This window comes from Arvicanthis niloticus, chromosome 15 (assembly GCF_011762505.2).
Source record: "Arvicanthis niloticus isolate mArvNil1 chromosome 15, mArvNil1.pat.X, whole genome shotgun sequence".
In the NCBI taxonomy this organism is placed as follows: Eukaryota; Metazoa; Chordata; class Mammalia; order Rodentia; family Muridae; genus Arvicanthis; species Arvicanthis niloticus.
Genome location: NC_047672.1, coordinates 6,602,148 through 6,616,652, shown reverse-complemented (window position 1 = coordinate 6,616,652; position 14,505 = coordinate 6,602,148). Strand labels below are relative to the sequence as shown.

Sequence of the window (14,505 nt, the reverse complement as noted above, 5' to 3'; positions counted from 1 at the left end):
CAGACAAATTTTCTATTATATACAGATGTGTGTGTAAGAATTTATTATCTAATATATATACATATATACATATATATATATATGAGAAAATTTAAGGAAACTTAGCATAGAATATAGAAGAATGATATAAGTATACTGTCTAGTAAATCATAAGTTTCATGTGCTCTCTTTTTTCAGATATAAGATGTATATTTCTGCTATGCTTTTAAGATGAGTTCACTTTCCTTTATATCTTCATTAGAGAATATCCTTTATTTCCAAGCTGGGCTTGGAATCCTAGACAATATGTTTCTTCTTGTTGTCTATATTTTCATAATCCTTGGTAATAAATATAAATCCATTGACCTGATCTCTTGTCAACTGACCTTTGTTCACATGATGACATTTCTTGCTGGAGAGAATTTTTGGCTTGCAGATATACTTGAGTCACTTCGTGTTGAGAATGACTTCAAATGTAAGGCAACATTTTACACAAAGAGAGTGATGAGAGGTCTCTCTATCTGCATCACTTGCCTCCTGAGTGTGTTCCAGGCTGTCACTATCTGTCCTAGTACCTCTTTGTTGGCAAAATTTAAACATAAACTTAAAAAGTACATGATCAGTACTTTATTTTATATTTGGTCTTTCAATTTGTCTGTCAGTAGTAACCTGATCTTCTATGTTGGTGCTTATACCAATGTGAATGAGACCAAGCAGTTGAAGGTCACTAAATCCTGCTCACTCTTCCCCATGAACTACTTCATCAAGGGTTTGATTTTAACAGTGACAACCTCCAGGGATGTGTTTCTTGTGGCAGTGATGCTTACTACAAGTGCATACATGGTGATTCTCTTGTGCAGACATCAGAGGCAATGCAAGCAACTTCATAGCATCAGTCACCTGAGAGTATCTCCTGAGAAAAGAGCCACCCAGACCATCTTACTTCTGGTAGTTTTCTTTGTGGTCATGTACTGGGTGGACTTCATCATCTCAGTCACCTCAGACATGTTATGGATGTATGACACAGTCATCAGGATTGTTCAGAAGTTTGTGGTTAATGCTTATCCCACAATTGCTCCTTTTGTACAAATCAGTTCTGATAGAAGAATTGTCAATGTGGTGAAAAAGCTGCAGTCTTAGTGCTACTAAATATTTTTTAAAACATTATTCTTTTTTTTTTTTGAAAAACTGATTCAATAATTTTATTTATACGTACACTGTGCTTCTAGCATCTATGCCTAACTGTATTCCTGGTGTTCACAGAGGTCAGAAGAGGACATGGGTTCCCTTGAACTGCTGATTCAGATGATTGTATGCATAATGCTAGTGTAGTCCCAGTAATTATATTTTTCTTTATTTTTCTATTTTTAAAATTTTTATGTATTTATTTATGTCCCAAATGTTGTGCAATCTCCCAGTTTCTCCTTCACAGATTCTCTGTTCCACACTCTCATCTTCTTATCTGAGATTGTGGAGGGGTGTATGTCCCTTTCTACCTTGGCGCATCAAGTCACTGTGGGCTTAGAAGCATTTTCTCCCTATGAGGCAGACTGTGTTCTGGGAATCTCAGTATATCCCATATATGCTCTTTTGTTGGTGACTTAATCTTTGAGAGCTGTGAAGTGTCCAGGTTAGTTGACACTTTGTCTTCCTGTGGAGTTCTTATCCCTTTCAGTGCCTTCTATACTTTCCATAAGTCTCCATTATCAGTTTGATGTTTAATTATGATATCTTGCATCTGATCAGTGATGACTCACAGAGGACAGTTAAACTAGACTCTGCAAGGATGAGATAGTGTCATTAATAATGTCAGGGATTGTTCTGTATTTTTAATATTTTAAACTGCAGATTCAATTTCAGTATCAGACACATAAGTTTAAAAGAGCAAAACCTTTTTTTACGGTTCTAAGAAATTAGAACAAAATAGAGTACTCTTCCTGTTTTTGATATTTTCCTTGTTAATATACTAGAGCTACCAGGATACACAAGGCATTTTTAACTAGGTTATATCACAAGAATTTTTCATACTTATCAATAGTCATCATATTTGGTGCTAGTAAAGTATCTGACTTCATTCAAGCATATTTTGTCTATTAGTTTGAATTTCCTGTTTCCCTCTTTTTATTATTGTACTTTTATGTGAAAATAAGTTTTTCTAACTAATCTCACATTTCTGTCATGTTAGTTTTTGGGTGAAATTTTTATCTATCATCTATCTATCTATCTATCTATCTATCTATCTATCTATCTATCTATCTATTTTATTATTACATCTCAAATGCTTTTCCCTCCTTATCATCTCCTCACAGAGTCCCTCCCTTCATCCCCCTTCCCCTTCTTCTGTTGGTCTAGTTATTGGCTGGCCATTCTGCCAGTCACTGCTCCATTTTTGTCCCTGCATTTATTTTAGATGAGACAAATTTGAGGTTGAAAGTCTTAGGGAGTGGGTTGGTGTCCTTATCCTTCCTCCGGGGGTGGCTGCCTATTCAGGTTCTATGTTACTACTATTGGGCACCTCAGCTAAAGTCAGCCACATTGACTCTTGAGACCCTTCCCCATCCTATGTCTCAGGGACAACCTATAGATTCATATTCTTAAACTCTTCTGTTCAATAAAAGAACTTCTGGAGGTATCACCATCAATAATTTCAAGCAGTTCTATGAAAAAGTACATGGTGTTGGTATAGAAACAGACAAGTTAGCCAATGGATTCAAATTAAAGACCCTGAAATAAGCTCACATACTTACAGACACTTTGTTTTTGACAATAAGCCAAAACCATACAATTGAAAAAAAAGAAAACATCTTCAATAAACGTCGACGGTCTAACTCGGTCTCTACCTGTGGAGGAATGCAAATAGATCCATATTTATCACCTGGCAGAAAGCTGAAGTCCAAGTGCATAAAAGACTGCAACCTAAAACTGGATACACTATATCTTAGAAGAAAATGTGGGAAATATCCTTGAACTCATTGATCCAGAATACAACTTTGTGAAACGAGCCCCAGTGGCTTAGATACTAAGATCAACAATTAATAAATAGGGCTTCATGAAACTGAAATACAAAGGACAACATCAATAGACAAAATAGTAGCCTACAGCTGGAGAAGAGATATTCACCAACCCTTCATACAAAAAGAGCTCATATCCATAATTTATAAACAACTCAAGAAGTTATACACCAACAAACCAAATAACAATAGACAAAATGGTAGCCTACAGCTGGAGAAGAGATATTCACCAACCCTTCATACAAAAAGGGCTCATATCCATAATTTATAAACAACTCAAGAAGTTACACACCAACAAACCAAATCACCCAATTAAAAATGGAGAATAAAGCTAAATAGCAGATGCTGAACAGGAGAATATCAAATAGCCCAGAACCACTTTAAGAAATGTTCAGTGTCCTCAGTCATTAGGTAAATGAAAATCAAAATGATTCTGAGGTTCCATCTTATGACCACCATAATGGCTAAGATCAAAAACTCAAGTGACAGCATATGCTGTTGAGGATGTGGAAGAAGAACAACATTTCTCCATTGCTGATGGGATTGCAAACTGGTACAGCCACCTTGGAAATCAATCTTGTTGTTCCAAAAAAAAATTGGAAATAATTCTATCTGAAGACCCTGTTATACCACTCCTTGGCATATTCCCAAGGATGTTCTATCAAACCACAAGGTTACATGCTCCACTATGTTCATAGCAGCCTTATTTTTAATAGTCAAAGGCTAGAAACAAATCAGATGTCCTTAAACCAAATAATGAGTATAGAGAATGTCATTCATTTACAAAATTGAATACTATTTAGGCATTAAAAATGAAGGCATCATGAATTTTTCAGACAAATGGATGGAACTAGAAAATATCCTGAATGAGGCAACCCAAACCCCAAAAGACATGAATGGTATGTACTCACTGATAAGTGAATATTAACCAAAAGGTACAGAATACCCAGGATACAATTGACACGTTTAACAAGAAGGAAGGCCCAAGTAAGGATGCTTCAATCTCACTTAGAAGGGGGACAAAATAATCATGGGAGGCAGAGGAAAGCAGGAATCTTGTTGAGAGAAGGGAGTGGGAGTGGAAAAGAAGAGCAGGATCAAATATGGAGGTGACAAGAGAGAAGACCAGAGGGCCAGGAGGATGAATGGAAATATGCAGGAGCATGGGATGGGAGGTGAGGGGACCCTCTAGAAAGTCCCAGAGACCTGGGATGTGAAAGACTCCCAGGACTCAATGGGGGTGACCTTAACTGAAATACCCAATGGTGGGGAGATGGAACATGAAGAACTCACCTCTAGTAGATAGACAGGGCCACCATGGAAAGGATGGAGTCACCAATTCACTCGTAAAATTTCTGACCCAGAATTGTTTCTCTCTAATAAAACTTCAGGAACAAAGTGAAGTAGAGACTAAAAGAAAAGCTTTCCAGTGACTGGTCCAATTTGTGATCCATGTTATGGGCAGGTGTGGGACACCAAAGCCTGACACTATGACTGACTCAATGATGTGCTTACAGAAGAAGCCTAGCATGTTATCCCTCTGAGAGGTCCTACCAGCAGCTGACTCAGAGAGATGCAGATAGTTACACCCAATGATTGGATTGAAGCTGAGGACCCCTATCAATGAATTAGGGGTTGAATTGAAGAAACTGAAGGGTATAGCAAACCCATAGGATGACCAGCGATCTCAATGCATCTGGACCCCTAGGAGCTTCAAAAGACTAAGTCACCAATCAGGGAGCACAAATGGATGGTACAAGTTCTATGGCACATGTGTAGCAGAGGACTGCCTTTTCTGGTTTCAGAAGATGCGCCAAATCCTGTAGAGACTTGAGGATCCAGGTAAAGGGAATGCCCAGAGAGGGGAGGGGAGAGAGCTGGGTAACAGGAGGGATACAGCATCTGGAATCTAAATAAATGAAATATTTAAGTAAAAAAACTAATTGTACTGGCACTAAAGAAATGTTTCATTTGTTAAGAGCCTTGTTCTCTTGCACACAGGACATAAGTTCATTTTCTAGCACACATTTTGACAGCTTAAAGAAGGGTTTTTCTGATAGACCTTTTATGATTATTCTCAAGAAGAACCTCTAAGTTTTTCCTTGTATAACTATGTTTTGTACATATCAGTTAAATCCATTTGGTTCATAACATTTGTTAGTTTCATTCTGTCTCTGTTTAGTTTCTGTTTCAATGGCCTGCCCATGGGTGACAGCGGGGTTGTGAAGTCTCCCGCTATTATTGTCTGAGGTTTAATGTGTGTTTTGAGCTTTAGTAAATTTTCTTTTACAGATGTGACTGCCTTTGCATTTGGGGTGTATGTGTTCAGAATTGGAAGTTCATCTTGGTGGATTTTTTTCTTTGATGAGTATGAAGTGACTTCCCCATCTCTTTTGATAGATTTTGGTTGAAAGTATATATTATTGGATATCAGAATGGCTACTCAAGCTTGCTTCTTAGGACTATTTGCTTGGAAATGTTTTTGTCCAGCTTTTTATTCTGAGGTAGGGTCTGTCATTCTTGTCATTGAGGTATGTTTCTTATATTCAGCCAAATGCTGGATCTGTTTAAGTATCCAGTATATTAGTCTGCGTCTTTTTGTTGAAGAAATGAGTTGAGTGATAGTGAGAGACATTAAACAACAGTGATTGTTAGTTCCTGATAATTTTGTTGTTGGTGGTGGTATTATGTGTATGTAATTCTCTTCTTTTGGGTTTCTTATGAGATGATTAATTTCTTATGTTTACTTGGGTGTAATTACTCTCACAGTGTTAGAGTTTTTCTTCTATTATCTTCTGTAGGACTGTACAGTAGAAAGGTATTGTTTAACTTTGGTCTTGTCATGGAATGTCTTGGTTTTTCCATATATGCTGTTTGAGAGCTGGGTATAGTAGTCCTGGGCTGCAATTTGTGTTTTCTTAGGGTCTGGATGACATCTGTCCAGGATCTTCTGGCTCTGTTTTGAAATCTGGTATAATTCTGATATGTATGACTTTATATGATACTTGGCCCTTCTGCTTTACAGCTTTCAATATTTTTTCTTTGTTCAGTGCACTTAGTGTTTTGATTGTTTTGTGATGGGAGGATTTTATTTTCTGGTCTGATCTAATTGGTGTTCCATAGGCTTCTTGTGTTTATGGTCATCTCTTTCTTTAGGTTAGGGAAGTTTTCTTTTATGATTTTGTTAAAGATGTTTACTGGCCCTTTGAACTGGAAAGTGAATATGTGAAGTGGATATTCACCCACTTCTATTCCTATTATTGTTTGGTCTTTTCATTGTGTCCTGAATTTCCTGGATGATTTTGGTTTGGAGCTTTTTAACTTTGTATTTTTTTGATGGATCTTAATATCTTTTATGCTATCTTCAGCACCTGAGATTATCTCTTTCAACTCTTATATTTTGTTGGTTTTGCTTATATCTGTATCTTCTGATCTCTTTCCTATCTTGTATATCACCAAGATTCCTTCCACTTGTGATTTCTGTATTATTTCTATTTCCATCTTTAGGTCTTGGACCATTTTTTTTTTTAATTCCTTCAACTGCTTGATTGTGTATTTATATATTTTGTTAAGGGTTTTATTTGTTTCCCCTTTAAGGGTGTCTATATGTTTCCCTGTGATTTCCTTTATTTATTTAAGGGAGTTATTTATATCCTCCTTAAGGTAACCTATCATCTTCATGAAATGGGGTTTTAGGTAAGAATCTCGCTTTTCAGGTGTGTTAGGGTATCCAGGGCATGCTGTGGTGGGAGAACAGGGTTCTGGTGGTGCCAAATTTTATTAACTTCTGTTGCTTATGTTTTTGTGCTTGTCTTTTACCATCTGGTTATCTAGTGTGTTAACTGGCCTGGGTGTCTCTGATTGAGCAGGCCTTCTTAGAGATAAGTAGAACTCTGTGACCTGGTTTATAGCAGGCCTTCTGGGAGGCAGACTATGCAGTCTGTTTAGAGGGGGCACTTCCTGTGTTCATGGTTAAAACAGGCCTCCTGTGTTTCTGGTTCAAACAATTCTTATCCCTGGTTAGGGCAGACATCCTGTGTTCCTTGTTAGGGCAAACCTCCTGGGAAACAGGCAGGGTTTATGGTACAGGGGCAAAATGTTCCCTAGTTGCATATGGAGGTGTGGACTTAAAGGACTATGGGGATCAGGCAGAGTGGGATAGATCCCATGTATGCTGACCTTTGTGAAGGTATTGGTCAGGTAACTCACCTCTTTCCCTGGTTATGGAAGATCTCCTGTGAGACAGGCAGGCGTGGGCTAGCACACAGATTTGGCCCAATTGGAGGTGCAGACAAGAAGGTGACAATTAGATTTTTAAAGAGTAAATCCACTTGATATTCCAAATGCCCTGATATTTTAAAGCCTTTCATCCACACTAAGCAAAGAGATCTCAAGTCTTCCAAAAATCTGTCTCAGTTGAGCATCTTTTGAAAAATACTTAATTTAACTCTTGGTACTATGTTTTTACTTTGAATTTCAAATTGAGTAATATAAATCCCATAGCCTCCTCTACTATGCCAAGACTTCTTTTGGCTTAGACACACTGTCAGATACCTCTTTATCTACAATCCTCATCCTTAAAGCTCAGAGGAGCAACTGTTACAGAAATATCAACTTACCAGTCTGAGCCTCATTAAAGCAATGCTAGGATTCAGTTACTTTTCATGACTCATTCATATGTTCAAATCCAATGACATCCGGGTGCCTCTTTCATTATAACTTTGGCTGTCAGCCCAAGATACATCCTTAGCTGTGTAGAACACAGCTTCTGTATGGTGACTCATAAAACACTTCCAAAATTTCATCTCAACAAAACTGGTCTCTTTCTAATTTCCACTAATTTCTCCGTTCCTGTGGACAAGAATCCACTATTTCAGCAAACCAAAAGTTTTTCTTTAGTCAGTCTGGTGTTTTATTAACCACAGTTGACTGATTCTTCAGCTCTAGCTACCCATAAGTACAGAATCTTAATACCACAACAAATGGCCTTATAGAGTTTTTATAAACTTTCCTCTGAAACTTTACAATTATCAACACTATCATCTGTATTGTTCTCAGTGTTCTCAGCTTCCAAGCTCCTATGGAAATGAAATCTCAACACTCAACACCTTTTTTAAATTTAGAGGTCCAAATTGTAATTGTAATCCTTCTCAAAGTACATTATATTTTTCAAATGGGTACCCAAATATTCTGGTACCAACATAACTTAGTTAAGAATACTATTGAATTGATGAACATCATGATCACAAACAAGTTGTGGAGGAATGGGTTTACTTGCTTTACTGTTGGGGGCCAACTTTTAGCAGAAAGCGGCTATCAGCTTTGCAGCCATCTTGAGCCATATACCCTGACATGAGACTTGAATTACAATAGCCTACAACAGCTGAGAACACTCTGATAATCTTGGTTTAGATACCTTGAGATTAAAGGTGTGTGAGATTAAAGGTGTGTGAGATTAAAGGTGTGTGAGATTAAAGGTGTGTGACTTAGAAGTATAGAGATCAGAGTTAGAGACAAGACCTAAGGGCATGATTAAAGGTGTAACTTAGAGGCATGGCTTAGAATCAGACTATAGAAGACAGAACCAGACATCAGACCAGAGAGAGAGATTCATACACATCAGACATTAGGTAGAATCTGCCCTCACCCTCGCTCTTGCTGAAACCTGACATGCAGACCAGAGCAGCAGCTTGGGCCGGGATACAGTGGCCGCCCAAACGTGGGTCAGCCCGGGCCTCAACATTTTGCCTGGGCTGCAACATTTATTTTGGCGCCCAATGTGGGGCTAGTGTGGTCCTCAACATTATTTTGGCGCCCAACGTGGGGCTAGTGTGGACCCCAACATTATTTTGGTGCCCAACATGGGGCTAGTTCGGTTCCCAACATTATTTTGGTGCCCGAACGTGGGGCAGCAAGAACGAGAGACCCAGTGACAGACGTTACTGGAAGAAGGATCTGTTGATTGTCACAGGAAATCTGCCTCATTGAGAAAGGTAAGGAAATGGGACAAGAAATTAGTCAACCTGAATCCAACTCTCTGTTTTGGTTTGCTTCAAGAAAGGTAATGAAAATGGGACAAGAAATTAGTCAGCCTGAATTCAACTCTCTCTTTTGGTTTTGTTATTTGCTGCTCACATGTGTTAATTTTCTGCTTTTGTTCTTGAATGCTGTCTTTTTTGTTCAAAATAAAAGGAAGCTTAAGTTAGAATCCAAAATACAACCAAAGGTTGATGACAATTTGTCAGAGCCAGATTGTGCTGACCAAGAGAAAGAGGAAGTCAAATTTTATGATGCTGAAATGCCCCCTCCCTATGCACCTCCACCTCCAAGTGCTCCCCCAATGGAGATGGTGGTTATAGATCCCATTAGGGAGTTACAGGAAAAAATATCTGTTCTTAAACAACAAATAGAGTTAGAAAAAGAGTATCAGGACTTAATTAATCAGCTACAAAAATTAAAGACAGGAAAGATGTCTCAAGAGGTAAACTGTGAAAATCCCCTGGTTCCTTGCATTCCTCAACCAGGAATCCAAAGGCAGTCCCTATCACCTAGCTTAAGATTAGCCACAGATCAGCCAGAGGAGGGAAAGGCTGAGGCTTTCCCTGTATCCGAGACTAGAGACAATCAAGGAGTTGCTTGGAGACATCACACAGGTTTTAATTTTCAAATTATTAAGGAATTAAAAAATGCAGTATCTCAATACGGTGCCACTGCTCCTTTTACTCTTGCAATTTTAGACTCTGCCGCAGAGGAGTGGCTAACTCCTAGTGATTGGAATACGTTAGCGAGAGCAGTTCTTACTGGTGGAGACTATTTAATTTGGAAATCAGAGTATCATGAGAATTGCAAAGAAACAGCTAGGAGAAATATTCAGGCAGGCAGTGGTTGGTCCTTTGATGCCTTAGTAGGAGAAGGGCAATTTGCTTTTAGTGATAACCAGATGCAATATGACCCAGGTTTATTTGCTCAAATTCAAAATGCAGCCATGAAGGCTTGGCATAAACTTCCGGTAAAGGGAGACCATGGTGCATCTTTAACAACAGTCAGGCAAGGGCCTGATGAGCGATTTTCTGACTTTGTTCATAGATTAATGACAACAGCAGGAAGGATTTTTGGTAATGCAGAGGCAGGTGTAGACTATGTGAAACAACTTGCATATGAAAATGCTAATCCTGCCTGCCAAGCGGCCATTAGACCTTATAGGAAAAAGACAGACCTTACGGGGTATATCAGACTTTGTTCTGACATAGGTCCCTCTTACCAACAGGGCTTAGCTATGGCGGCTGCCAATGCAAGGACAATCAGTAAGAGATTTTTTGGCAAGTAAAGACAGAAAGGCATGTTTTAAATGTGGTAAGCCTGGACACTTTGCAAGAGATTGCAAAGTAGAAAATGAGTTAAGCCAGAGACAGCCCAGAAAACAGCCTGGGCTCTGCCCAATTTGCAAACGTGGAAGGCATTGGGCTAGTGATTGTAGGTCTAAACAAGACGCACAAGGTAATACCATTTCCCATAATCAGGGAAACGGGAACAGGGGCCAGCTCCAGGCCCTGAACCTACGCAAGCCAAAACAGGCTTATGGAACAGTCAGTGTCCTACCAGTGAACACCAATCCCTTTCTGAACTTAGTCGAGCAACACCAGGAAGTGCAGGACTAGACCTCAGTTCTGCCACCCACACAGTATTAACCCCAGAAATGGGACCTCAGGCCTTACCCACTGGAGTGTTTGGACCGCTTTACCCAAATGTGTTTGGCCTGATAGTGGGAAGAAGCAGTACTACTATGCAGGGACTACAAATTTTTCCTGGAGTTATAGATAATGATTATCAGGGTGAGATTAAGGTAATGGCACAGGCAATTCAGAACATAGTCACCATTCCTACAGGGAAGAGGATAGCTCAACTATTGTTACTTCCATTGTACCCTACTAATCACAAATATAAGAATCCTAAAAGAGGGAATCAAGGTTTTGGTTCCTCTGATGCATACTGGGTACAGCCTATAGTTAAACAAAAACCTATGATGACAATTTGGCTAGATGGAAAGGCATTTCAAGGCTTGGTTGACACAGGAGCTGATGTGACTATCCTAAAACAAAGTGATTGGCCTGCTACCTGGCCTCTGACCCCAATCTTAACCAATTTAAGGGGTATTGGCCAAAGTCAAAATCCACTACAAAGCTCTAAGGTGCTAACGTGGAAAGATAAAGAAGGAAATACAGGAAATATATAACCCTATGTCATCTCAGGCCTTCCCATTAATCTCTGGGGCAGAGATCTGTTATCCCAGTTGGGATTGATTATGTGCAGCCCTAATGAAATAATCACAGCTCAAATGATAAACCCTGGATTTTCCCCCAGGGAAAGGATTAGTAAAAAGTGAAGAAGAGATTATCTAACTTGGATCTGCCAGGTGGTGGTGGTGCACGACTTTAATCCCAGCACTTGGGAGGCAGAGGCTGGTGGATTTCTAAGTTCAAGGCCAGCCTGGTCTACAGAGTGAGTTCCAGGTTAAAGGAGATTAAAGGTGTGTGACTTAGAAGTATAGAGATCAGAGTTAGAGACAAGACCTAAGGGCATGATTAAAGGTGTAACTTAGAGGCGTGGCTTAGAATCAGACTATAGAAGACAGAACCAGACATCAGACCAGAGAGAGAGATTCATACACATCAGACATTAGGTAGAATCTGCCCTCACCCTCGCTCTTGCTGAAACCTGACCTGCAGACCAGAGCAACAGCTTGGGCCGGGATACAGTGGCCACCCAAACATGGGTCTCAACATTTTGCCTGGGCTGCAACACTTTACATTATTGGAAAAGGTCAGTACAGAAATTCAAACAGTGCAGTAACCTGTAGAGATGCAGGAGCCAATGCAGAAGCCATGAAAGGGTGCTACTTGTTGCCTTCCTTAATTGTTCAGTCTTCTTCCTTTTAGAATTCAGGGTCACCAGCTCAGGAATTGTACCACCTACAATGAAGTGAACCCTCTCCATCAATCACTAACAATAAGATACCCTACAGACTTGGCTACACCTACATCCTTTAGAGACGTTTTAAATTGAAGTTTCCTCCTGTCAGATGACTTTAACTAGTATCAAGTTGACATAAAGCTATCTAGCACATGGATTTACTTTTATTCTTTGAGTTATAATTCCATGTTGGTTTTGGGTGTAGGGGGTAACTGGGCCATTTCAACCTATAGCTTCCTCTTTTTCATGTTTACTGTAAAAGAGTACTACTGAGAGCCTGCCATACTGAATTCTGTAACATGATCTGTAGTTATTCATACTCCAGAAAGTAAATGTTAGAGTCAAGAACATATTTTCTTCATTTCACACCCATCTGTAGCCCTCTCTGTTTTCATTTTTGTAGTTGATTATGGTATCCCTAATATAAATAGAGAGAAGAAAGAAACAGACCAAGGAAAAAGAGAAAGAGAGAATATGGGAATGGAGAGAGGGAGAGAGGAAAAGGAAAGACAGAGAGAGTGAGAGCTTTCCATAACCTCCCAAGAGCTCAAGTTCCAGGAGAAAGGCAAATATCCTAATTAGTAATTCCAGAAATATACAGGCTTAGGACACATTTTGCCGGTTACTGAAATCACCTAGTGTTAATAGATTTAAGATAATTTGTGTTTTTAAATCCAGTTGTAAATTTTCTTTTATATGAAGTTGGGTTTCCTGATACATATTTGCTTAGGATGGTAATATGTTCTTGGTCAACTAATGCCTTTATTAAAATAAAATGTCACTTTTAATCTCTTTTGATTAGTTTTAGTTCAACACATGATTTTTCAGATATTAGGATTGTGACATTATTTCTTCCTATTTCCATTGGAGTAATTTTGTCTATGCTTTAGTCCAAGGTGGTGTGTATAATTACATCTAAGTAGTGTTTCTTAGAGTCAGCAGATAAATAACAATTGATTCTTTATCCATTCAGTCAGTCTGTAACATTTGAGAGAAGAATTGAGACCATTAATATTTAAGTGTTATTGATGTGTTTTATTGATGTGTTCATCGTGTTGATTTAGGGTGTTGTGTGCACAATAGTACTTTGAAATATTGATATGGCTTCATATTTTTTCAGTCTCTCTGTTTTGCTCATTCCTCCCTTCACCACAAAATAATAATTCCCATGGTTCCTTTGGATTAGTTTGTTGAATATAAAATTTCTTTAGGCTATTTCTGATGTAGAAATTGTTCCTCCTTCAATCATAGCAGTAGTTTTGATTGCTCTGTTATTTTAGTTTGGCTGTCATTTACCAAGTGAGATCTTGTCACTTCTCTATTTGACCAGCAGACAGGAACGATGCAACTCAGAGTTTTTCTCAATGCAGTTTATGCAGGATCCTTTTCTATCCTCTCTCTCTGAAAGCTCCTCTCTCCCTCAGCCCCTTAACAGCCATCCTTTTATACCCCTGCCTGTCCCAATCAGCACCTGCCACATGGGCATGCCTCATTGGTGCACCTCAAACATTCCGATTCTGCGTGGCAGCGAGTCTGTGCAGTAGTTCTGCACTTGTGGCTTTGTCAGAGAAAGGTGGGTGGTGCACAAACCGCCAAGAAGTGGCACTCAAGACTTTGCAGGCGCCATTATAGCTGGCTGCACCGTCACACCCACTCCTCACAATTCCCCCTTATTTATTAATTTTGGCAGAGAGAGTGCCTATCTTAGATCGCCCCTTTCAAGCAATGCTCCTTACCCATCATGGGGAGTCAAACAGCTTTGGTTTGGTCCTTGTCTTAGGTTGATAACGTGCCCAAGGAGTCTTATCCATCATTGACTACCTCTCTAGCATGCCAAGCCACACTTGAGGAGACTGTCCACCTCCACTGCTGCAAATGCTTGTCCTGAGATGTTTTCTGTCGGGCTTTCATCTGACACATGCACCAAAAGGCAAGGCAACTGATGGGAACCAGGCACATAGCAACCTCCCTGATTCCCACCCACTCCTTGATGTGGGACATTGCTTGAAGAGTCCAGCTGGTCAATCTGGAGGCCAGGGAGGCATCCATTCTGGTCGAGTTAATGTGAACAATGGACTGTCGTAATTCTCTCAACATTCCCTCGAATTCTCTTAATCAGTTTCCTGTAAGGAACTGAGAAAGGCTTTTGGAAAGATTACTAGCATGGCTTATATTCTGAAAAGGCACAGAGGTAACACATATAAAAGAAATACTGAGCTTTCAAAGGTGAGACTTCCATAATAAAAACTAGCATTGCTCCTTATCGCTGGTAGCATCCACATCAGCAGAAGAGTCTTCCTTAGCACCTCCATTCCTGTCTTCTTGCTGTATAACCCTGGTAATTTCTGGAACCCAAATTGGCTGATGTTGATCCTGGGGAAACACACAAACAGACCCTCTTGCCCACACCAATACTGGGTCAGGGCCACTCCATTTTCCTGTCAATATGTCCTTCCACATTACCATGCCTTTATGGGAAGCATCAGGATCAGCATGGCTATCAGCTACAGACCATCCCTGCTTATCCAGAGTCAAAAAATTTAGG

The 14,505-nt window shown here is 39.5% G+C and overlaps 1 protein-coding gene across 1 annotated transcript; it reads left to right on the top strand.

The window, feature by feature from the left end:
* The first annotated feature begins 210 nt into the window (after window positions 1-210).
* On the top strand, window positions 211-1,119 carry LOC117720851 (vomeronasal type-1 receptor 100-like). The gene has a single exon (XM_034519542.1). The coding sequence runs from the start codon at window positions 211-213 to the stop codon at window positions 1,117-1,119; it is 909 nt and encodes a 302-aa protein (XP_034375433.1).
* Window positions 1,120-14,505: the final 13,386 nt, after the last annotated feature.